Below are 27,052 nucleotides of genomic sequence, written 5' to 3'. Positions count from 1 at the left end.
TTTCAGCTCCCTATTTTTCTTCCTTTCAGAAAAAACAACAACCCTCTCTTCCTTCCTCCCCAGAACAAAAATACATCTGTGGACTGCAGTCTAGGCTAAGACTGTAATGCTCCTGTGTTCTGGCAGGAAGGGGTGATACGAGTTCTTTTTCTACCCACGTCTAGAACAATGCTCTCAGCCCAACAGCCACTGTCTGAACTCAAAATCAGCTATAAATTCAGGTCTTCCCATGGCAGTCAGGACAGTCACTATTCATGTTGAGATTTTCAGGAGACACAGAGGACACTCCCATTGAAATTCAGTTGGATTTGGGCACTTAACTCACTTAGCCTCTGAAAATCCCAGCACTAATGTCTAATGCAGATGATTATGTAGAGAATTATAATGGAATTTTATGATTTCTGACGTCACTAGTAATAATGTCTTTTTGTAGTTAGCAAATTAAAATATAGATGGAAACAATTTTAAATAGCAAAAACAGCATCTGATTTGGGGCTATAGGTAACAGACAAGTTCTTTGAACAGTAGATTTTCTGATTTTACTAAGAAAACAGCAGTGTATTTGTTTCCTAATGGATTTACTTAACCTTTAAACTAAGCCATTTTTCCTTTGGAGGCAGGATTGAAGTCTTTTCCTCACCTCTATGAACAGGTGAGAATAGCAGTATTAAATGAGTTCCCACCAGCAGATTTGTAGGATAAATTTAGCTACTTTGCTGATAAGAACACAGTAGTATTTAAGGGTTCAAATTTTTCAAGTTCCAGTACGTATACTTTGAAATTGTGGTAGAGGTACATGTGATGCCAGCAGATCAGTTCCAGCTCATGCCCGGGCCCATAGGCCCCATTGAACACTAGCAAATGCATCGCTGGAAACCAGTCTGGCTGACCTGCAGGTTAGTCTAGTTAAAATAGATATTAGTGTTATTAGAATGTGTTTAATGTTCAGACTTTAAGGAATGCTTGTAGGATGCTACATGTATTAATCGAAATTATAATGTCTGTATCCCATGGTATAAAGTTAAATTGAGCATTTGCCTTGTAAACCTCTGTAATTGTGTGATTCACCAAATGGGGGGTGGGGTGGGGAGGGAGCATTAATTAGTGTAAAGTGCTGTTCACTGTAGTCAAGTTGAAACCAAATGAGGCATTGTAAAACATCAAAAGGACAAAGACTCTGTTGCCCTCCCCACTTACAAGAAGAAGAGGCAGGCATTGACACTTGTTCTATCAGCTGTTGTTCTGGGGTGAAGGGGATAAAAATCCCTGCCAAGGAGAAACTGGATCTTTATGCTGTCTGAACTCTGAGGGGCAAAGATTCTTAAAAATAAGCAAGAGATCCCAATGCTGCTTGGCATGGGTCACCACTAAAGGATATATACAGCTTCTTATTATAGAAACTTATATTACTTTTTAAAATCTCAGACAAATTCATTTGTGTATTTCCTGTTTTACCCTTGTAAATAACGCTCTTATTTATTCTCTTAGGGCAGGTCTACACTAACCCCCCAATTCGAACTAAGGTACACAACTTCAGCTACGTGAATAACGTAGCTGAAGTTCGAAGTACCTTAGTTCGAACTTACCTCAGTCCACACGCGGCAGGCAGGCTCCCCCGTCGACTCCGCGGTACTCCTCTCGCCAAGCAGGAGTACCGCAGTCGACGGCGAGCACTTCCGGGTTCGACTTATCGCGTCCAGACAAGACGCGATAAGTCGAACCCAGAAGTGCGATCGCTCGCCGCCGAACTACCGGGTAAGTGTAGACCTACCCTTAGTTAATAAATTTTTAGTTAGGTTTATTACAGGATTGGCTATAGGTGTTGTCTTCGGTTTGAGATCTGAGTACAACTGACCAGGAGTAAGTGTCTGGTCCTTTGGGACTGTGAACAACCTGAATATTATTGTGATTTTTTGTTGTAAAGTGACCATCTATCACATAGTCCCCCTTGCCTGGGTGACAAGATAGGCTGGAATGCCAAGGGGACTGTCTGTGACTCTGTGGTAATTCTGTATTAGTGCTTTAGGAGATCACCCTCGTTACTGGGTTGGTGAAATCTAATTATAGAACATACCACCAGTTTGGGTTGTCTGCCCTGCTTTTTGAGAGTCTGCCCTGAGCTTGGAACTCACGGTCATGAGCCACACCAGACAGTGTGACAGTACACAGTACCCTAACTGGTTAATGGTATAATACAGAAAGTAATTAAGCAGATGTGAGAAGCCCCTTTGAAGGCAAGAAAGAAAGAACTGGATGTGTCACCTGGTAATGAAATCAAGCAACGTGCTTAAGTAAGTGGATTCTCCATGACTTGCAGTCCAAGTAAAGACTGGATTTTTTTCTAAATTATATGCTGTAATTCAAACAGAAGTTACGGACTTGATGCAAAAATTACTAGGTGATGTTCTGTGGCCTGCGTTATGCAGGAGATCAGAGAAGATGATCACAAAAATGGCTTCTGGCTTTAAAACTATCAACCTATTAATTTACCTTGCTGAATTTGAACTATGCTGATGTCGGATATTTAGCTACATATTGCATTTTTTCTAGAGCTGCCTGAAATTTTTTCAAAGAAAAAAAAAAGGTTTGTTTTGCTTTGGTTTTTTTCCTGTTAAAATCAACTTTTTTCAACACCATTTTTGCCCACATTTTTAGTTTTTCCACAATTTTTTTCATGATATATTTTTATTGACGTTTTAACCAAAATGGTAATTGAAATGTTTCTTTTCCCCAAAACCTGGGTTTTGAAAAACACACAAAAATGGGCACTCTGAATGCTATGAAATGAAAACAGCCAGGAAATGGTGAAATTTGTCATGGAAAAAACTTCACTTTTTTCAACCAGCTCCACTTTTGATCTACCCGAACTTTCTGATCTACACAGTATTTATCTGGATGACTGTATTTTTGGTCCTGAAGAAACCAGCTGTCCATAACTGCCTTGCACTCACTATTGGGGGAATTTGGAACTGAGAAGTACAGTCTCATGGTTAAGACACCAGACTGGGGTTTAGGATATCTGGATTCAGTTCCTGGTTTCTCTAAGAGATGCTCAGACTCAAACCTCACAGATTTTAAGGCCAGAAGGGACCATCACCATCATCCAGTCTGACTTCCTGAACATTGCAGGCCATAGAACCTCACCCACCCACTCCTGTAATAGACCCCTAACCTCTGGCTGAGTTACTAAAGCCCTCAAACCATGATTTAAAGATTTCCAGTTACCGAGAATCCACCATTTACACCAGTTTAAACCTGCAAGTGAGCTAGGACGACCAGATAGCAACTGAGGGGTAATAGGTGCCTATACAAGAAAAAGTCCCCAAAAACGGGACTGTCCCTTTAAAAACGGGACATCTGGTCATCCTAAAGTGAGCCATGCCTCATGCTGCAAGAGGAAAGTGAAAATCCTCCAGGGTCTCCGACCAATCTGACCCAGTGGAAAATTCCTTCCTGAACCCAAATATGGTAATCAGTTAGACCCTGAACATATGACCGAGACCCACTAGCCAGATATCTGGGAAAGAATTCTCTGTAGCAACTCAGAGCCCTCCCCACCTTGTGTCCCATCACCAGCCACTGGAGATATTTGATACTAGTACTCGCAAATTGGCTACATGCCATTCTAGACAGTCTCATCATACCATCCCCTCCATAAACTTATCAACTCAGTCTTGAAGCCAGTTAGGTTTTTTGCCCCCACTGCTCCACTTGGAAGGCTACTGTTAAATGTAGCATCCAAGAAAAAATTTCAAGGCTGCAGATAGCCAAATCTATCAATGAAAGATCTTAAATAGGATTCAGCATATGCAACTTCAGAGCTCAGAAACAGCTGGTACGCATCAGTACAGCAGACTGGCACCTTTCCGAAGAGATTGTTATGCTCTCCAGAAACTCAGGTTTCTTTCTTTCTTTTTTTTTTAAACAAGTCTGTAGCTGTTATGATTGCAGAGAAATGCTCAGAAATGAGTGGAACTGATGCAGAGATGACTATGTATGTTTGCAGAGAGCTTACAGCAACAGCTCAGAGGTGTACACTTAACCATCCATCTCAGTGGGGATGTAACTCAGATGCCTAGTGATAACAGAAATGTTAGTATTGTTAATTATTACATTCCTAATGCATAAGAAAGGAGAGGGAGGATCACAGATCTGCACAACTTACCATGGGTAACTTACCATGAATTTGGTGCCAGAAGAGGGTAACATCTGGTAGGTACCACCTCTTATTTCCTCCCCACCCCAATCAAGAAGTAGCCAGGCCCAAAAAGCCTAGTGGAGCCCATGGGCATATTCAAGTCCGACCAAAGGAGAGCCAAGCTTGAAGAGCCCAGTGGAGCGGAGATGCCCTTTAAATGTTCTACACAATCCATGAATGGCATCTCATTTTGATAACTCACATGAGCAGAGGTTATTTTGTGGATGGATCTTGTAAGAGTACTTTTTTCCCCCACACAAAGTAACCTCTGCACAACTTGACATAATTTATATTTCTTCCCCTCTCTTTTCTGGTGACTAACATCAGCCCAGCACTGAGATATAACATTTCATCTTGTGTTTCATGTTATACAGTTCCTAATGTAATTAGCCCTAATGTAATAGTTTTAATTGGTTTTGGATTGTAAGATTTGCAAAGGAAATATAATAAATGAATATGCAGAGCACCAGATGGTGACTGTAGCTTCACCCACACAAGAAGAATATTCCTATTTGCAATCTTATCAAAGATGAAATAATTTGGATAATAAGGATCAACAAAGGTAATGCAACAGTTGGTCTTGAAAGAATTTCACAGATGAATGCTGAACCATTTGGCATGTTGAGTATACCAGACTGCTGATAAAAATCCAAAAGCATGTTACCATGAAAATAAATAGTTTAGTCAATAAACGCACCACATGAGAGACAATATCAAGTGATAGTAATGACAGAAATAAAAATAGCTGATCTGCCAATGGAAACATTTACCTAGACGATGGATCCTCATTTATATTTCATTGACATACACCAGAAATGGAAGCACTTATGTTTATGTATGCGAATATTACTTTGCCTGGCATTTAACTAGAATTTATATGAAACTTACTTTGTCAATATTAATTTTGGTTGTGATTTTTCAAAATGTATCAATAAAAAGAAAAAAGTACACCCGGTTAATTATAGTATATCCAAATAATCTAGTGTGTCTAACAGTAGAAGGTAAATGAAGACTAAAATGTAGTAGGTGATGAAAAATATGTTAGTATTTACCTACATCCAGTCTTTTGAAAATCTTTAGTGAAATAATCAGAACTGTAAATATACTATCTTTAACAAAAGAGCTCCAGCAGCACCAAAAAGTAAAAGCACATTATAGGCAGAGCTGGTTACCAGACACTTCCCATTATAAGACCCCGGTTTTTGTTGCTTACAATTTAACAAACTTTAATCATTTGGGGCTGAAATTTCCCATGCTGCCTGTCTGCCTCAAGGTGAATCATTTTGGAAAGTTTCAACACAGATTGAGAATGGGAGAGGAAGGAGAGAAGGGCAATTCGATGAGAATGCTGGGTTGGGGGAGATGGGGATGAGGAGCTTGGATGAAGGAAAGACTGGGACTTGGCCTGAGGGGAAGCCTGAGACATCCTGGGCAAGGAGACTGGAACGGTCATGAGAAGCCAGGGGTTGGAGATGGGGATTGGCTAGGTGAGAAAATTAGGATTGGCACAAGGAGTTGGGGGAAGGGAGATAAAGAACTGGATCAGTCTGGAGGTCACGGGTGAAGAAAAGGTAAGGCTTGGAGGGAACAGGGCAGAAGAGTGTGTGACCTCTAAAGCACACTCCCTCCAGAAAATGGCATAGACCCCAAGATTTCTGAATCTCACCATTCCTCTGTTGTGAGCAAATATGGGTGAAAACCACTCGCAAACCCACTATTTCATCCTCTGATAGGAGGACAACCGCCTACTGCTATCAGTTACTCTATTTGCTTAAGAGCCAGAGGTCTGTGCAGTGGATCTAAAGTTTGGAGCCCTGTTGCTGAAGCATGTGGGTGTCAATATGATTTCACACAGTGGAATTTTTGTTTTGTGTTTTTTTTTTAAACTCAGGGAATTACCCACAAAAAGGGGAAGAAGGACCCCTGCTCCCTTGAAAATCCATTGGGTGTCTGGGGGGAGGGTATACGTAGCCCTCTCTGAAAATAGATGTTCCTTAGTGCTGCTGCCATCAACAGTTTTTCTGAATGGCCAAGAGAAAGCACACAAGACACAGCACCTCTTTCTGGGAAAATGAGCCAAAATGGCTTTTCTTAACCCTCCTGACCACATGGAGTAAATTCAGCAAATGAAAGAACTCTAACCTTTACCATGCAATGCGCCACAACCCCCAAGCAAGTCAGCCCCAAATTTGCAGGAGTAACATGAAAATCTATTCCAGTACCTTTTAGGAATACAACCATAGTCACAAAAATGTCCAAAACCAATTGTAAAATGATTTCAGTATTGCAAACTTGAAACCAGTGTGTTTTGCTACAAGTACTCATCCAGCATGTCAGACTACTGACGATGACAATCACCAGCCAACAATACTTATTCTTGATTGTATATGATAAGTGTAATGACCAAACATAGCTAATGGGATTCTTTCCTCGGGTATATTGCAATTATTTTTATAATCCATTTGGAACAATGTAAACCTTAAAATGGTCCTAAAAGGCCCAACAGCATTTTAACATGTTCAAGATGATTTATTCCCCAGCTAGGGATGTGATGATCTGTGTATCCCTTTTAGTTCACTCCAATACTACACAATAGGTTCCAATAATAGTAAAATCCTAAATCCAAATCCAAATAGTGCATAATCTGTGGATCTGACGAGATCATACAAGGGTTTGGAGTCTGTTAGCAATGTGCATTTATCTATCAGTCATCTGCACATTTGTTTGTGACACACATGTAAGCTAGTGTGCTGTTTAGAATTTACCTTGAAAGATGATAAAGATCAAACTGGAGCATACTTGAGTTACTATACTAATATGTGTGCCTGGAGTACAATCTCTTTTTCCTGGTTAGAGGCTCCTGGCAACAAATATTGCTACTCTCCTATGTCACCTGGTCTTGGAAATCTACCCTGTGCTAGTAAGTCTGTTCTATACTGGATTTATATGACTGAGAATCAGGGGTTAAAATAGATTGAAACAAGATGGAGGAGAAGCAACCCAGAAAGAGGGGGAGCTGTGCGGACATCACAGTGCTCTCCAAAGCTGGGGAGAAGACTGGGAGTCCTGCCTCTGCTATTAGCGGAGGAAGAACTGCACTCCCCCACCTCCTCCCCTTCTCCCCAATTTAATGCCTCCTGAGAACTGTAGGCTTGCTGGTAACTGAGATGTCCAGAATTTAGCCTTGCAGATACCATGTCCACGTACTGAACACTAGAGTGTAATGCATACGCTTCTCCTTCCTGAGAATTGCTACAGCTACTGCAGTTTCAGTTTTATATAATTTTTTCATGGCTAAAATGAATGTGAAAATAGAAAGATCCACATTTTACCAAGCGTACAGAAAAATGGGTGAATCCACTGACTGATATGTTGCTACTTTACTGGAACATGTTGTTACATGCCATTATGGGGATATGTCCAAAGAGATTATTAGAAGCCAGTTTGTGGCAAAAACAGCTAAACCATGCATACATGAGTGATTACTACTTGAGCCAGAACTAACTCTACACAGAGCTATAGCAACTGTTAGCCAAATTGAATCTGCTATGGCAGATGCTAAAATAATTGCTCAGGGGACTATAGGCCATGTCCAAGTAGTTAATTCATTAGCAGGGCAATCTCTTCAGACTAGCATAGGAGTTGCAGACAAGATGGTGGTAAACCACACAGTAAGCACTGTGTATCCTCGTACCTTTTTGTTAATGCAATACGTTGTCATGTTCCAATTAAGGATCTAAGGTGCATATATTCAGCTATACTAGATGCCCTGCAAAAAAATGCCCAGTGTCATGGGGTTGGAAAATCAGGGGCATTCTACTAATGTATGCTACAGCCATCATTCAGAAATCAGAAATTTTAAAATGAGTTTTCCCTTTTTTTGTTTGCTTTCTTCAAACATTCACACAATATTTTTTGACTGGCACAAATGTTCACAGAAATATTTGCATGGGTATTTGCAAAAAAGGAATTTTAAATTTGCATATGCAAGTATTTGCACCACAAGCATTAGTGTACTTCTCAAATCAAGAAGCAGGAACAATACCATATGACTTGGCTGACCAATCATAATTAACAAATAAGTGCAATTCACACATGAACAAAAGCCCAATGCAAGATCTATGCATCACTTAAGTCCTCAAACAGAGCTGAAGTAGGACTTAAAAGAGGCATATTGTGCTCTCTCTCTGCACGGTTGCAAATTTCACCAACAATGATTATGCTCAGAATCCTGTTCATCCTTATTCCAAAGAGTGTTTATAATGGCCCAAACATTATTGGATAACGTTGAACAGCAGGAGAAAGTTGTCATCTGTTCATCTACATTTCACAAGCAAAAAGAAAAACAAAACTGGTTGGATACTTTATTTGTGGTGCATTATTCTCTCAACCCTGGTCTTGAGTTGGGACTGTTATAGTTCACCTCTCCCTGTTCATGAATTACTTTGATATTTGTACCTCAAGAAAACACAGCCCACTGAACTGCAGGGCCGCCCAGAGGGGGGGGGGGCAAGTGGGGCAATTTCCCCCAGGCCCTGGACCCCACAGGGGCCCCCACGAGAATATAGTATTCTATAGTACTGCAACTTTTTTATGGAAGGGGCCCCTGAAATTGCTTTGCCCCAGGCCCCCTGAATCCTCTGGGCAGCCCTGCTGAACTGATGCTTGGTTTAGCTGTGTCAATTCTGCTTGAATCTATCTGTAATGTTTTCAGAGAGCATAGCAGAAATCTAAGCTACATTTGGTGACATACCTACAAAAACAAAACAAAAACAAAAAACAGTCCCAGTGCTTGGTTGTCTTAATGCACAGCACTCGAATACTTGCAGAGTTATATAGTGTGAAAATTTGCTTTGCTTGTAATAGAGCTTTTTACTACTTTAACCCCCCAGGTTGTTATTGGATTTTTTCTTCCACATAGGCACAGAGTGGCTCTACTTGTTTAGCAGCCGTCTTCACCGTAAAAGACAGCACTGGGCCCCACAGTTCAAACTGTAATACTGCACTGGTGCCCAAATAAAACTGAAAAGGGATGTGGGCCTCCAAACTGAAATACAGTCATTTGCCTTTATCTGTGAGAGAAGCTGTGTCCCCGGAACTACAAAAGCCTTCATCTGATAAAACAGTACAACGTAGTCTAGCACAACTGATTATACAAAACACAGTGACATAAACAAGATAAAAGTAAGCAGTAGACAAATACATGCCAGAGTGCTAACTTCTAAGAATTTCAGCATGGTCCTTTTGAAAAAGTTTGTAAACTTAGGCTTGTACAAAAGAAAAGGAAAATCTAATTTTATCTTCAAACTTTACCATCCAAATATCTGCACTGATCTACTACGCAGCATGAGTAAGGACGAGAATCTACTCCAGACTGTGGAACAAAATGGCCCTTCTATAGATGTTATGATGTGGATAAATATGGAAAGCTATCTTGCACATTTACATCATCAAGAGAAGATCTGTGCTTCTAATTCTCTATAAGTAAACTTTTCAAAAATGCCTAAGTGTATTAGGAGCTTATGTCACATTGAAAGTCACTGGGAATCTAAGTGCTTAGGTCACTTTTGAAAATGGGATTTAGGATCTCAGGGCCATATTTTAAAAGTATTTAGGTGCCTAACTCTCACTGAAATCAGGGGATACCTAAATACCTTTAAAATATGGCCCTAAATCACTTAAGGCTTTTTTGAAAAGTTAACCATAGATGAACCGGATTACAATATTTGCCTCTCTTTCAGCTGTTCATTACTACAAATGAGATTGGGCAACCTACCATAGCATTAGAACACAAACACCACAAGGATATGGGCCAGAAATCATTGTAACATAATCATAGACTGTCAGTGCATATGGACTCTTTGGCAAAGTTACTCTAATCCAGCGGTTCTCAAACTCCATTGCACTGCGACCCCTTCTGACAACAAAAATTACTACATGAGCCCGGAGGGGGGACCGAAGCTTGAGCCTGCCCGAGCCCCGTCATCCCGGGCAGGGGGGCCAAAGCTTGAGCCCCACCACCCTGGGTGGTGGTGGCAAGGGACAAAGACAAAACCCAAGAGATTCAACCCCAGGCAGCGAGCCGGTAACCTGAGCCCCCCACTCAGGGCTGAAGCCCTCAGGCTTCGGCTTTGACACCGGGCAGTGGGGCTCGAGCTTGAGCTTCGGCCCCAGGGGAGTGGGGCTCGGGCTTGGGTTTTGGCCCCGGAGGAGTGGGGCTGGGCTTCGGCCCCAGGACCCAGCAAGTCTAACACCCACGCTGGCAACCCAATTAAAACAGGGCCATGACCCACCTGGGGGTCCCGACCCACAGTTTGACAACCCTTGTTCTAATCACATTGTATTTGATGAACTAGTGGTTTAGTGGTGTTCCCCAAGGTTCAGTCCTAGGACCAATCCTATTCAACTTATTCATAAATGATCTGGAGAAAGGGGTAAACAGTGAGGTGGCAAAGTTTGCAGATGATACTAAACTGCTCAAGATAGTTAAGACCAAAGCAGACTGTGAAAAACTTCAGAAAGATCTCACAAAACTAAGTGATTGGGCAACAAAATGGCAAATGAAATTTAATGTGGATAAATGTAAAGTAATGCACATTGGAAAAAATAACCCCAACTATACATACAATATGATGGGGGCTAATTTAGCTACAACGAGTCAGGAAAAAGATCTTGGAGTCATCGTGGATAGTTCTCTGAAGACGTCCACGTAGTGTGCAGGCGGTCAAAAAAGCAAACAGGATGTTAGGAATCATTAAAAAGGGGATAGAGAATAAGACTGAGAATATATTATTGCCCTTATATAAATCAATGGTACGCCCACATCTCGAATACTGCGTACAGATGTGGTCTCCTCATCTCAAAAAAGTTATACTGGCACTAGAATGGCCATACTGGGTCAGACCAAAGGTCCATCCAGTCCAGTATCTTGTCTACCAACAGTGACCAATGCCAGGTGTCCCAGAATGATCAAGTGATCTCTCTCCTGCCAACCATCTCCACCCTGTGACAAACAGAGGCTAGGGACACCATTCCTTACCCATCCTGGCGAATAGCCATTAATGGACTTAACCTCCATGAATTTATCTAGTTCTCTTTTAAACCCTGTTATAGTCCTAGCCTTCACAGCCTCCTCAGGCAAGGAGTTCCACAGTCGTAGCCTTCACAGCCTCCTCAGGCAAGGAGTTCCACAGGTTGCCTGTGTGCTGTGTGAAGAAGAACTTCCTTTTATTTGTTTTAAACTTGCTGCCCATTAATTTCATTTGGTGGGCTTCGTTCTTATATTATGGGAACAAGTAAATAACTTTTCCTTATTCACTTTCTCCACACCACTCATGATTTTATATACCTGTATCATATCTCCCCTTAGGCTCCTCTTTTCCAAGTTGAAAAGCCCTAGCCTCTTTAATCTCTCCTCATATGGAACCCGTTCCAAACCCCTAATCATTTTAGTTGCCCTTCTCTGAACCTTTTCTAGTGCCAGTATATCTTTTTTGAGATGAGGAGACCACATCTGTACGCAGTATTCAAGTTGTGGGCATACCATGGATTTATATAAGGGCAATAAGATATTCTCCATCTTATTCTCTTACTTTTTTAGTGATTCCTAACATCCTGTTTGCTTTTTTGCCACCTCACTGGCTGGATCCGGTTTTCATCAACAAGCAGAGACTGTAACCCTTTGGTATCAGAAATGGAAAAACTGCTACTGACACTGCAAACCCAGGAGAAGTTAGAATTCATAAGGCATTCAAAGACTACAGGCCTCTCCGGTACAGGGTAGGCATAGAACCACAGAAAAATAGGGCTGGAAGGGACCTCAAGCGGTCATCAAATCCAGCCCCCTACTCTGAGGCAGGACCAAAAAACCTAGACCATCTCTGACAGGTGTCTGCCCAATCTGTTCTTATAAAGGGGATTCTACAATGATGGGGATTCCACAACCTCCCTTAGAAGTCTATGCCAGATTTTAACTACCCTGATAGTTAGACAGTTTTTCCTAATGTCTAAGCTAAATCTCCCTTGCAGCAGATTAAGCCCATTTCTTCTTGTCCTACCTTCTGTGGACATGGAAAACAATTGATCACCGCCCTCTTTATGGCAGCCCTTAACATATTTGAAGACTATCAAGTCCCCCTCAGTCTTCTCTTCTTCAGACTTAACATGCACAGTTTTTTAAACCATTCCTCACAGGTCAGGTTTTCTAAACCTATCATCAGTTTTATTGCTTTCCTCTGGACTCTCTACAATTTTTCCACATCGCTCTCAAAATGTGACACCTAGAGTTGAACACTGTACTAGTGTGATCTGAGGCCTCACCAGTGCTGAATAGAGTGGAACAATCACCTCCCATGTCTTACATATGACACTCTGTTAATACACTGCAGAATGATATATTAGCCTTTTTTTTGCAACTGCATCACATTGTTGACTCATATTCAATTTGTGATCCACTATAACCCACAAATCCTTTTCAGCAGCATTATCGTCTAGCCAGTTATCCCCCATTTTGTAGTTGTGTGTTTGACTTTTCCTTTCTAACTGAAGTACTTTGCACTTTATTGAATTTCATTTTGTTAATTTCAGATCAATTCTCTAATTTGTCAAGCTCATTTTGAATTCTAATCCTGTGCTCCAGAGTGCTTGTAATCCCTTCCAGTTTTGTATCATCCGTAAGTTTTCTAAGCACACTCTCCATTCCATAGTCCAAGTCATGAATAAAAATATTCAAAAGTACAGGACCAAAGACTGATCCCTGTAGGATCCCACTAGATGCACCATCCCAGTTTGACAGCAACCATCGATAACTACTTTTTGAGTACGGTCTTTCAACAAGTTGTGCACCCACCGTATAGCAATTTCAACTAGACCACATTTCCCTAGTTTGCTTATGGGAACGTCAGGTGGGACTGTGTGAAAAGCTTTATGAAAATCAAGATATATCATAACTACTACTTCTCTCTATCCACTAGGTCAATAACCCTGACAAAGAAAGAAATTAGTAGGTTTGGCATGATTTGTTTCTGACAAATCCATGCTGGCTATTCCTATAACCTATTCCTCTAGGTACTTACAAATAATAATGGATCTACTTAAATTTAATAATTTGTTCCAGTATCTTCCCAGGTATTGAAGGTAGACTAGCTCATCTGTAATTCCCCGGTCCTCTTTGTTCTCATTTTTAAAGATAGGTACTATGCTTGTTCGTCTTCAGTGTTCTGGGACCTCACCTGTCTTCTGTGAGATCTCAAAGGTAATTACTAACAATTCTGAGATGGCTTCAGCTAGTTCCTTAAGTATCCAAGGATGAATTTCATCATTCCTTGCTGACTTGAATACATCTAAATTATCTCAATATTCTTTAACCTGTTCTTTCCCTATTTTGATTTCCATTCCTTCCCAATTGTCGTTAATATTAATCATGTTGAGTAATTGGTCACCATTAACCTTTTTAAGGAAGAGTGAAGCAAAACAGACATTAAACACCTCAGCCTTCTTGATGTCATCCGTTATTAGATCTCCTTCTCCATTAAGCAGAGGACCTACACATTCCTTCACCTTTATCTTGCTCCTAATGTATTCATAGAAACTCTTCTTATTGCCTTTTCTTTCCCTTGCTAAGTGTAACTTATTTTGTGCCTTAGCATTTCTGATTTTGTCGCTACATGTTTGTGCTATTATTTTGTACTCCTCCTTAGCAATTTGCCCACATTTCCACTTTTTGTAAGATTCTGTTCTGATTTTCAGGCCATTAAAGAGCTCCTGATAGAGCCATATTAGCCTCTTACTATTCTTTCTATCTTTTATTCGCATCAGAATAGTTGGCAATTGTATGTTTAATATTGTCTCCTTGAGAAACTGCTAGGTCTCAAGAACTCTTTTTTCCCTTAGATTTTCTTCCCATGGGATCTTACCAACCCATTCTCTGAGTTTGTCCAAGTCTGCTTTTTTGAAGCTCATTGTCCTTATTCTGCTTCTCTCACTCCTTCCTTTCCTTAGATGATGACATCTTTCATTTCAGGATTACTTTCTCCCAAATTGCCTTCCACCTTGAGATTTGCAACCAATTCTTCCATGTTGGCCAGACTCAAGTCTAAAATGGCTGTCCCCCTGGTTATTTCCTCCACTTTCTGAAAAAAAGACACTGTCCCCAATACATTCCAAGAATGTACCGGAAATTCTGTGTTTTGCCATATTACTTTTCCAACAGATCTGTAGTTAAAATTCCCCATTACTGCCAGTTATTTGCTATTTACACCTACACCCTACCAATATATTGAATATAGCCACAATCCAAGTAAATTGTTTTAGTGGATTCACCCCACTAAGCCACATCACCTCTGTTCTATCCAGACAGAGCATCAGGGAACTCATTCTAATCTGGGTCAATGCCTTGGGTAGGCAAACAAGAAAGAGACACCATCTGGATCTGATGAAAATGAAATGCAGAGTTGAACGTCCTGAGTATACAGATGGCACCATAGCCCAAACCCTCTCACTGTGTCTTATAATAGCGTCAGACGTATGTTGCCTGAGTGGAATTCTTTTCAGTCTTGAGATGAGAGGGTCCGTTGGGTGGATGAACAATTATTCCACACCAACCTCCTGCTGACCTCCCAGAAAGGGAAAAATAGAGCCATAGAAAATCAATCCCATCCACCTTGCCAGATCCCACAGGCATGTCTGCAACATCTGTTGATCAATAGTAGAAAGAGGCAGTGGATGTAATAAAATCAACATGGACACTTACAGAGTGTTGATTAACTAGTTCCCTCCTTAGCTACATTAGGGAGAGCAGGAAAAGAAAGCCCAGGATCAGTAATGGGCAGTAAATAATTGTAATCTCCTACTCAGGATTCCTATTCTCAAGGAGTTTGCAAAACTCACGTATTTCATAAAGAGCTTTTATAAACATGTATATAGTTTGTTTTTTAAGTAACAAAAAATTCAGATTTTTCTGAACTACCATACAGAAATTTCCAGAATAAATCCCCACAAGATAGGCCTAAGAACTGAATTTAATAACTAAGCTTAAGTTTGGATTTAAACTAGTCATGTCTGAACCAGGTTCTACGGCAGTTTGACCCGCCAAACCATGCTAAAAATATAACAAACAGGAGAAAAGGAGACCCCCAGCCGTCAAAATCAAACCAAAACAAAAAACCTTTCAAGCCATACATCAGAAAGAAGCAGTGAAAGGAAATGAAATTAAAATACAGGTTAACATTGAACAGAAAACACCCCTCCAGCCCCATCCCATTTTTTCCTCGGCAGGTTACCTTTAAATTATATTTTGATATTATTCTCAGTTTTATGTTTATGCCAAACTTGTGGTTATTTGGAAATTACTTATATGATATTTGGTCTGTAGTGTAGTCATTGATTTAGAGAATTGGAATGGTCATTACTACATAACTGAGGTGAATTGGCTTTAAGTACTCATTAATGTGTAGTTCTACTCTTAAAAGTGACTTAAAATGGCATTTGGGGGTTCCATGTTTACTCAGTCACACCATGGCATGGCCCAGGTGGTCCCTGTCCACCCCAAACTGTACTTGAAGGGAGCCCTTTGCATGTGGTCCCCTTTTCTGATTGCATGGAAAGTGTGTTGTGGAGGGAGGGAAATCAGATGCCTCTAAGGCACAACCCTCCCCTGCCAGGGGTCTACCTTCTTCTACCCCACCTTCCTGACCTCATGGAAGCCTGTCAGCAGGTCTAGGATCCATATGAGAGGGATAAAGATTGAGCTGCATGGGCATGAGCAGGGGCGTGCTGGGGGTGGGGACAGGGGATGAGAGTCCTCCCACTCTCTGGCTCCACCAAGAACCTCTGCAAAAAATAATAGAGCAAGGCACCACTGTGGCTAGGGGTTCCCTGTTAATGCGATTCCAAGGACCCTACCTTCCTACCTACCCCCGCCCCCCAAGGGATCTGTGCTATTCCCTGGAAATCTGCCAGATTTGAGGGCTAGCCCTGCAAACTTTTCTACAGAGGGCAACCCCTCCATTGGGTTGATATGAGGGATCTGCACCAGGGGATTCCCCACAAAGAATTCCTCTCCCAAAACTTCCTGCCCCATGGCTTTCCTGTGGAATGGGGTATTGTCTGGGCCCAAATGTGCATTTTACAAGTACAAAGTGGTTCTGAAGGAGTTTTAGTTTGAAAAATCTATTCAGCTGTCAATTAAAAACCTTATATATCCAAATAGCCTGATCTGGTATGTGCAGTATTGCCAGGCCCAGGCATTCAAACATGACGACTCAGGCTCCAAAAAGTCATGACACTTTAAGATAATAAATGTTGGGTTCTTTTTATCTGCCTTCATTGTTTGAGCATTTAGGGGTCATGTTTTCAAGCTTTTCTTTGCAGCGATGGGGGCTGGTAACTTACTTTTTTTTTTTAATTACATGAGAATCTCAGCTTTCACATGACGCCAGAAGCTGAGGCTTCAAGAAAAACAGCAAAATGTCACAAGAGAGCTAGCAACACAAAGTAAAATATTCTGCTGGCACAATTTCCTCGGTGGCACTGACGTGGTAAAGGGCGTGTATTGTGGTACTGTATGTTCAGATGAAAGGAAAACAGTGGTGAAAAACGTGTTACAGAAATGGAGGGAATAGAGCACAGTTACAGAGGGAAGCAGAGAAAGGCAGTCAGTGGGATACTTTATTTGTATCCCCAATAATTTCCAAATTAATTAGAATAACGCAGTTGTGTCCAAACCTGTGGCCCATTAGGCTCTGAACTGTAGCTGTTGAGGGTGACTTTGTTAAGAAAACATGTTTGACTATGAATATGTCTTGCCCTCTGATTTATGTAGTTGAGTGTTTGAATCAGTCTCATTAATACTGAGAGGAGGTGGGGTTACCAGGTCCCCATCAGTGCCAGGAGCAGCTCTGGTGTGAGCTGGGAGTGCTTTGATCAGTTGCTGTCCCTTTCTTATTGTATCTGCTCAGCAGCTCCTTCTGTGGGCATCATGTTGCACCGCAAGGGAGGGGAGAGGAGAGGGAGAAAAGAATACCTCTGCTTGATTCATCATCTGCAATCCTGCCAGACTGAGAGAGCCCAAGAGAGAGCAGGACAGGTGCTCAACTAGTTCTGCCTGAGCCTAGGGAAATAGAACTATTGATTGGGGACCCATGAGCTTTTTGAAATAATATGTTCATTCTTCTGGGTGAAAAGGTTAGATAATTCTGTAATGAAGTAACCAACAAGCTCAACAAGCTACCACAATTAGTTGTTTGACAGCCTGCTTGATGACTATACTGTACATCAATTTATTCCTGTCTGAAACTGCTCTGAGAGTGACCCTTCTGACACTGATGATGAATAAAATGATGTTACTACCATTCATGTAAAGGCAGCATGCTTCCAAATACACCTCTACCCCGATATAACGCGACCCGATATAACACGAATTTGGATATAACGCGGTAAAGCAGCGCTCCGGGGGGGGGGGGGGAGGGAGGGTGGCTGCGCTCTCCGGCAGATCAAAGCAAGTTCAGTATAATGTGGTTTCACCTATAATGTGGTAAGATTTTTTGGCTCCCAAGGACAGTGTTATATTGGGGTAGAGGTGTATCCCACACAGTAAAGTCCTCTTTTTAAAAAAAACAAACCCCAAACCTGTTATATTAAGAATGTTTTCTCTGGGATTCAAACAAAACATGAAAATATGACACTTTTTTAAATGACTATCTGAAAAAGGAAAATTCCTGTGAGAAGGATCAGCTTCCAGTGCAACAAAAATGCAATCCAAACCAGCCCTTCCTGCAGATCAAGAAATCCAAAGAAACACATTTTCTGTGCACTAAAACAAATGCTCCCTTTTCCACTGTTAAAATAATTCCAGGAAACAGTAAGAAACATGAACAGCAAACGAGGGCTGTGTTTGTGCAATACCTAGCACAACGGGGTCCTGGTCCGTGACTGAGGTTCCTAGCCGCTACTGCAATAATACAAATATTATAACAACAGTAGCAGCAGCAGCTGAAGATTTCATTAATTTAGAAACAGCAGTGGTCCGACAAGTTGCATCAGAGTGGAAATCAGATTCAAAATACAGAAAACAGAGATTATATTTTAAAGATACTCTGAGTTTTAGTAAACTCGACTTAAAGGTTATGATTCTTACACATATTTTCTACCCAAAATGCTTTTTTTTTCTCTTTGCAAAACTGAAATGGTCTACACAAATCTTTCCAAGGCTTTCTCCTGCCTGAATTTTGAAGCTGAGATTTTGAAGACTGTATATACTTAGACACATGGTTTAAACACAACCTCACTACAGGTTGTAGTTTGAAAAAAAAAATACATTGTATAATCAGGTTGCTGCTTGCCAGACTTCATGCAGTAATTGACATATGTATATATGGATTTTGTCATGCATACTGTAGGCAGCATTTTGAAAATGTACTACGTAATGTATTTATTTGATGTTTTCCCTACAAACAAGAAGTAACAGACCTTACATTAGGGTCCTGCAGACTAGAGGCCTTACTGGTATTTACAAATGGTGTCTCTTCTTTCCCCACCTGCTAAAGGAAAGAGACATAGTTTAGTATAATGTCAATATATTTATGGTACATAGTTATAGTTTTATAGTATGGTATATATTTATAGCATTTTATAGTACAATATATTTACTATATAACTATTTCTACAAATTGTTTTGTTTTCCATTTACTTCTGTTGAGATTCATTTAAAAGTTGATCAGCTGCCGAATACAGGGCACAGTATAATAGTATTGTGGGAAGATGATCTTTTTGGAAAAACACGGATATAAATGCATATTCCATAAAATATTTGAGCATAGGTAGTGGAACCATTGAAACCAAACATACCCCTTTTTCTTCCATTTAACCCCTCCCCAAAACTAAACTATGTGCAGATTATTTCCACCTGCATATCCACAGCCTAATTAGAATCACCACGCCAAATCTCATAATTCTTCAGACACTGAAAAATGAATAGAAAAAGTAATACCTCTACAAACAATTAGTCTCTACATAAACAATTAGTCTCCACAAAAAGCTCTCCAATCCACCATTCCCCTACAAGCCACAAACCCGTCTCTCTTGTATACTTTGTTTACAAATGCTGGAAAAACAACTATGTATAGACATAATATTGCTTAAATGAAATTGCCAGACAAAGCAGCACAGCAGCTAATTTGACTTAGCCGTTTATTACTCGTCAATGTAGATCCAAGACTCCAATATCCACATATCACCAGCGCAATATTGTACCTGGTCCCCATCCACTCTACTAATACTGTCTACAAACACTAGAGTATCTCCATATCTATAGTAGACTAGAGGGTCAATGACTTTACCTACTGTATTTAAAGGATAGAGAGGAGTTAATGCATACAATATATTACCTATTGTATTAATTTTTTATTGTTTATTAAAAACAACAACACTTAACATGTAGATATGTTTTTTTATACTTGGAGCACTTTAAGTATTTCCAATCAGTTTTATAGGTTAATTATAGATTTCTAAAGAAAAATATCTACACTACATGTGTGGTTCACAATTGGGCTGGGTATGGGACATAGCAAAATTAATTCTTAAATTTCTGACTTTCAAATGTTTAGGTTTTTTTCAAACTACAACCTGTTGTCAGATTGTGTTTAAGGTCTAGATATTCACAATCGAGCTCTGTCTTAAAATGTTTTTCTTTAGGGAATGAGGGGGGAAAAAATGAATCACAGTTAATGTAGGTGGGTTTCAGAAGTTAGTACTTTGCTCTTTAATATTTATGGCAGGTGGTGATGCTTCACGTAAAACTGCAGTATTTCTGAATGTTGAAAATATGAATGCAGCTGTCAGAGACTTAACACAGTCTCTTCTGTCCAAATGATAATATCTTAATCATGTGCATTGTGAAATGATAATTAGCTAGTTTCTTACTATTTGACAAACCAACTCTTTAAAAATCACAAATTTTACTTTATTCCAATATTAAAATTACCAAATTGAAAATGGGGAGTGACCTGAATTTTAAGACGCACTTGAGCATAATAATAGAAAACAGAGTTTTCTACTATTACTGAGAATGGAGCATAGGAAGATTACAAAAGTCAGCAATTATAACGGCAAATGAAATTATTAAAATTCCATCTACTTCAGCAATATGAGATGAGTGTCACCTTTAGCCGGCTATGGGAGGGATCCAGAATATTACTGGCTAATAATGGTTCCCCCCAATTCTGTGACAGTAAGATGACATCTACACTTGGAGCTAAGGGTGTGATTCACAGCTTGTGTAGACATACTCATACTCGCTCTCAGTGAGCTAGTATGCTAAAAACAGTAGGGTAGCATCAGTAAGCAGAGGCCTGGGCTAGCTGGCACGAGTTCAAACCCGCCCAGACCCCCTGTGTATGCACCTGTGGCGGCTAGTCCATGACATTGCTCATGCTGCCCATGCTATCATGGCTACAATACTATGTTTAGCTCGATGAGAGCTAGCACAAGACTACCCGCACAAGCTAGGAATCACAGCTCTAGCTCCAAGTGCAGATGAAGCCTTAATCCCAAGGCCATTGCTACCTCTCCAGCATGGATCTACACTGGAACATGGAGCCAGCTTAATGGAAGGTCAGGAAAAAGGAGTATTCTTCAACATTATTTTCTACATATTGAGGGCTTCTTCATTATTATTTTATGCTTTATGGGATAGAAAGTAAACATTGAAAGTGGGTATTGTAGAAGAACAGGCCCGGAAAGAAGTTCTACCTGTACATTATATTACTGAGAAGGGCTCCAGCAGTCTGGAAACTGGGTTGCTCCTGTTTTTGCAGGATCCGGTAGCTAAACCAGTCAGCTGACAGAATGCTTTTGGCCTTGTTTCCTTCTTTAATGGCAAACCACCCTCACTAACCAGTGAGCAACTTCCTCAGCGCATCTGAAAGCATCTAACCCATAACTTGAAACAAGAACTATATACAAGGTAAAATTCCCAAAGGAGTGTCCAGATTGTTGGAGCTCCTTGAAGAAATGCAGATGTTATGACCAAGATTCATCTTTCTGTTCAGGGACACCCAATAATCTGAAAAAGGAGTTTTATCTAGAACCACCCAATATCTGATGGGAAATTTATATCAGCAACTAGCCAGAGAGGTCCCTGTGGACTACTAAACTCAGGAACCTTCATTGTTAGAGGCTCTGACATCCACATAGTAATGATGTATGAAGGCAGAAATGCAGCGACATGTGGCTGCTCAGCAGACTTCTTCCACTGAGGCAGATTCTCTCTCTGTCCAGAAGTCAGCCACACTAATAAGAGAAATGAGCTTTAATGCCTGTGGGATATGGCAGGCCATCTGGTACATACGCTTCCTTTGGACACCGTGAGATCCATTTAATTATTACCAAAAGGGAAACAGCCTGGCCTTTCTTGCAGCCAGATTATAGGAGAAATAGGGAACCCAGTACTCCAAGCTCTTTAACACTATGGATCCTAATGCCATCCATAGAATGCCAGGCTCTTTCCTTATCTGAGACTGGCCCAGGGCAAAGAAAAAGGAAATTAATGTTCTGATTTCAATGAAAAATGGTTTGGATAAAACTGCCAACAGGGCAACAAGTTACTTTATCATTGGGGAAAAACAAGACAAAGGAAGTGACAGGACAGAGGCACTAGCTTGCATGCTCTCCACAGATAAGTGATTGCCAAGAAAAGCTACTATTATTGAGAGCCAAAATAAGGATGCTGAAGGGAGAAGTCCAGAGCTTAAGAAGCACCAAACTTAGACTCCAGTTGCTGAAGCAATCGGCCTAAATTTCACTAAATTCTGCGCTTCTGATTTCTAGAGATGCTGACCACCCACTGCTCCCATTGCTGCTGAACCAGGGTTTATGACATGCCCTTCTTTAGGTTCTCCTCTAAGCACAAGGAGGATCCTCAACCACAGCCTGGGGGTGGAGGGAGAGTGGGAATCCAATATCTAATGCTCATCTAAGAGTCCCACTGATGTAGGAAAGCTCTTAGGAGGAGTTGGGAGTGCTTTCTGGGAATGAGCCCATGTCTCCCAGCAGCTGAAGGACTTGCCTAGCAGAGGGAGTCTGCATAAACCTGAGCTTCCTCATTACGTTGGTGACCTTTTCCACTGTCTTTTAAAGGGAAGACTGTCCCCTGTGGAGGTGTCAAATACAGCCCCTGAATGGACTCTTTATCGTGCAGGGCTGAGGATCCACCTACAAGCTGTGTGACTGTGATGGAGGGGGGCCAGAGGAGCACACAAGGTTCACCGCAGTAGCCAGTAGTCTTTTCTATGACTAATTCAGACTAGGACTTAGGCACAGGAGACCCTGAAGGGTGACACTGCAGTGCAGGCAAGCAAGCGACCCAGTGAGCTACTGCGAGGCATTGTGGGTCTCGAACTCAGGTCCGCGGGTCCCCAGGCAGCCCTAATACCACAGCCAACACCTGGCAGCTCGCGGATACCAGCAGGGAGTCTGGGCTGATGAACCCTAGCTCACCATAGGCACTGCCCACAATGGTCCCAATTGGAGGAGACTTGCAACCAGAGTCATTCTTTAAGCCAGAAGGTGGCACAGGAAGTTGTGAATCCCGGCTGGCTGCTTTATTGGCTCCTGCTGTCTTGCCTGATTCCTGAGTCTTGCCTTCCTGTCCTGTTTCTCCCTGCCTGTCTTGTTCCTGATTACATCCTGCTGTTAGGCCCACCCCTGGCTACTGACTCCGGCTCTGACCCTCGGCTCAATTCCTGACTCTGACTCACGGCTTGACTCCTGACTCTGTCTCTATCTCTGACCTCCAGTTTCTGATTCTTGTTCTGACCACTAGGTCCGACCACCGCTGCTCTGACCACTAGGTCTGACTGCCTATATCCCTGTTCACAACAGCTATACTGTATGTATGTGTGTGCCCAGCTTCCTAAACAAAGAATCCCCTTTGTGTTTACACCACCTTATTCCTGTCTCCTCTTTATCACAAGAGGCATTATAGTCAGCATTATGCCAGTTCCACATAAGGAACATCTTGTTTTCCCCTTCTGACTTCATGAATCAGCCCAAAGGTTGACTGAAGCACCTGATCCCATTCAAAGGCAGTCAGGCTGCTGACTGAGTGAGAAAAGGTTCTGAAAGCTGATTTTTGGAGGTTCCTGATTATGCAAAAGGGAGAGGGAGCAACACCCTTTCCAGATTGCTGGAATCCTCCAAGCAGAAGGACAGCAATAGCAATGGCTCAATGGCTCTGACTGAAAAAAAATGCTTCCCCCTGCACATCTGCCGGTCTGAAATGAAACCGAGGAACTCCGAAGCGCTTGGGATATTTTTCAACTCACTGCTAACGTACCCAACCATGATCTCATTATATTTCATAAGCTAAGCAGTAAGGTCACTGGGAAAAGAAGCCTCCAAGGAAAACCCTGGTGCAGTGTTGGTATTTTAGCAGGTAGGACTCTTTCTTTGCGATCAGAATAGCATCACGGTCAGCTCTTTGAGGTAGGAACCAGCTTTTTGTTCTGTGTTTGTACACTGCCTAGTACAACAGGATCCTGATCCATGACTGGGGCTCCCAGGTGCTATTGCATGGCAAATAATAAAAAATAATACTTGTACCATTTAGTTGTTGTCATCATTTTTTGTCACTCCTTTTTGAGTAGAGTTGCTGATTCCCTTATAATGGTTACTGTATTCCACCTAATGATGCTCCCCCATCCTACATTCCCTGAAGCCCTATCTTTCTATACCTCTGCCTCCCTTTATTTCCAGCCTACTCACTTTTAAAGTTAAACAAATCTGTTTCCTTTGACAGACAGAATATAGCCAATTTGAATTATAACCATTTAAATTCCATTGTTATGAACAATTATAACTGATGTGATGTCACATTCATTGGAGTAGGAGTTGAGAGTATCACAACAATTGCTTCTTTTTACTTTGCTTGGAATTTGAGAGTGAATGTATTGCTCATCCAAGTGGGTGACTAACAGCAATGGCTTTAGCAAGACATTGTGCAAAGAGGCCTACACAAGCTTCTTTCTCTAATATATACACACACACACACACACCCCTAAGGCACAGCACTTCAGCCTGGACCTGTTATTTTCCTGTTCTGGGTTTCTTAAATTGAGACTGTGAAATTATGCAGGGATGTGCGATATGCACAAGGAGGACCAAGAAGATATCAGCAAATTTGCATCATTTCCAAGCAAAGCTTGGGTATAAAATGTAATCCATGATGGAGGACAGACTGATATGCTTGAAATTTTCATCATTTCACAATGTTTGAGTAGCCATCTAGCAAAAGGCAGGAAACTCCTCCAGGCATCCAGAGATATTTATCCAAGTCCTGTTATTTTTCACATAAGAGTATAAATCCTCCAGTATCTTTCCTGTACCAAACTCATTTTCTCTTGTGACCTTATTATGATTTCCAGAAGTGAATAAAGCACTTAAAACCCAAATCATATAGTTAGTAATGCAACATATTTCCTTGCGGCAGCCTTTGGGGATAATTTGAAAACCACATACATCAACTTCTTTGGGCACTGCAACTTTGAAGAGTCTTTACTAATAACTGACAGTTTAATTACTCCTGAAAGGACAACATGATGAAAAGGCAAAGGCCCACCAAAGATATAGCTAGGAAAGCCACTGATGAGTGTCACCTCAGCTGTACTCCATTGCTATCTTAAATAATGTGTGGATCCAATTTTTGTTTCTGTTTGTAGCAAACAGAACAAAATGTAGCATGAAATACGATCAAAACAAATTCTGAGATGCATCTCCAATGGTGCAATATGGTCCAGTAGTTCTAGGCAAGGCTAGTTAGCACAGGTCAACTTCACATCTTAGTTATTTACATTAAGATTATGTCCTAGCCCATAGACTGGCAATACACATCTCAGAGCAAAACTACATCATTGGTATGTACATTTTTGTAGAGGCAAGCGGGAGAGAAAAAAGAATAAGGTAATCTCCAGTAGTCTAAAAATATTGCATAGATATAAACTTATGAACAAGTTTTAATACTCTCTTTGTACCAAATTCTAGCATCATGTGCAACCCCCAATGAAGTCACTGCCATATGATCTGAATATATTCTTCTAGGTTAGAGATAAGACATCAGATTCACTCTTGTTGTAATTTCATGGACTTATTGGCCCCAAGGAGCTGGGACTGCCTATGAGGAAAGAGGAGGTGAAGTGAAAACTAATGGAGAAAATAAGCATCTGTTGTGGAAGGCACACTGGATAAGAACACCACATACCTTTCCAGCCAAGAGACAAAAACCCTGTTAAGGTAATTCTAAGTTTGCTCAGGAGTCTGTATTTAACGCAAAAGAAAATCAGGATTTGCTTTGGGCCAAACTGGGTATGAATAGCAATCAGAATCCTCCATCAGTTGGGCCATGAATTACTTAGTGACTCGTGATATTGACAACTCCTCTGATCAATCCCTCCATTTCAGCACTGAGCCATGTAAACTGTAAGGGTTTTAAATGTGCCGGTAGCTGGTCTTTTGTATTCATGCAGCTCTTCATTGCTGGTTTCATACGGCTCCTTCTTAAATGAGCATGTGATCTGCAGTCTGTCAGCTATGAAGTGTTGGACGCCCATGAAGAAGTTTGAAGGGTGTGTTGTGAAAGAGTGCTGATTTACTATCGCAATACAGACACTGTGCTGAGTGTTCTGTGGAACCCACAGCCTAAATTTCCACAATTTGTGTGGGTTCATCACATTTTTCACCAGGTAAGGCTGCATCTGCACACACTCAGACCTACTCCACCACACCTTGCAGCTTGATTCTCAAACTAACATTTCTGTATGGAAATATTTCTCTCTTCACAAAATAAACACACTCATTCATGTTAGTTTCTTGCTGCTCCAGAACTCTAACATTTATGCAGAACTGTGAGTAATCTGTATCATAAACAGATGAGTTTTAGATCTCCAATTCAGCGTCACAGCTTTGAGGAAGGATAAAAAGGTACCATATAGGAAAGAAATAAACAGCTCTTCTGCATGACTTCAGAATGGAAATTGAGTGCAAATCTCCCCTTTCAGCTCCTATTTCAAACTGTACTGTATAATTGTATAATTCCCCCTCACTACTTATGTTTGAAATTGCAGAGATTGGAACTATGTATTTCAGTGTTTCTAAGGCACCTGTCCCCATGGTATCTAGTTGCCATGAATATACTGATCTGAATGAATCAAAAATCAGCATTTCCATCCCCAAACTCTCTTCCCTCCGCCTTTCCTCTCTTGCATCTGCCCCCCCCCCCTCCATTGTCAGGAACTACTAATGAAGAGCTTTCCTGTTCTACTGACTACAGCGGGTACCTTTATGAAGGTGTCATTTTCTGATGGAACTGGTGTCTGGTATTTGAAATATTCCTTGCTTTTCAAATGGGAAATTATTACAAATATTACAAACAACAATTAAATAGTTACTTTAGATGAGTGGAAAGTTCCAGCAGTGTCCCATTAGTGCGACTGTTTCGCTGATGCTTCTGTTACTAACTGGACAATGCAGATGTCCAGAAAAATCTCCTAAAGTACAGTACATTGATGGGGAGCTCAAAAAGGTAAAGGATCTTTTAGGACTTTTTAAAACCAACCTCTGGTAGGTGTCAATCTCAGACTTTTAAAAAACATTTCACTTTAGATAAAGAGTGCACGTGTATGTATGCGAGTGAGAGAGACCAGCTCTGTTCTTTCTGCTTCTAGGATAAAGAACTTCTCACCGGCATGTGATGTTACGTAGTAAACAGAGAGAAGAGGCACATGCTGTAGATGACAAAGACAGGCTGCTCTTGCTTGAAATCTATGTATAGTGCTGTAAATTTGTCCTGTGCTTTACAGAACATAA

General features: G+C 41.0%; 1 protein-coding gene across 1 annotated transcript in view; it reads right to left on the bottom strand.

The window, feature by feature from the left end:
* The window catches only part of EPB41L4B (erythrocyte membrane protein band 4.1 like 4B), a 263,118-nt gene that overhangs the window by 47,359 nt on the left and 188,707 nt on the right, over nucleotides 1–27,052 (bottom strand). Inside the window, 1 exon segment of the mRNA XM_065399132.1 lies at nucleotides 18,665–18,732. Within this exon segment, the coding sequence (XP_065255204.1) occupies nucleotides 18,665–18,732 (68 nt within the window).

Source organism: Emys orbicularis, chromosome 2 (assembly GCF_028017835.1).
Source record: "Emys orbicularis isolate rEmyOrb1 chromosome 2, rEmyOrb1.hap1, whole genome shotgun sequence".
Lineage (NCBI taxonomy): Eukaryota > Metazoa > Chordata > Testudines > Emydidae > Emys > Emys orbicularis.
This window is presented reverse-complemented; position numbering and strand designations above follow the sequence as displayed.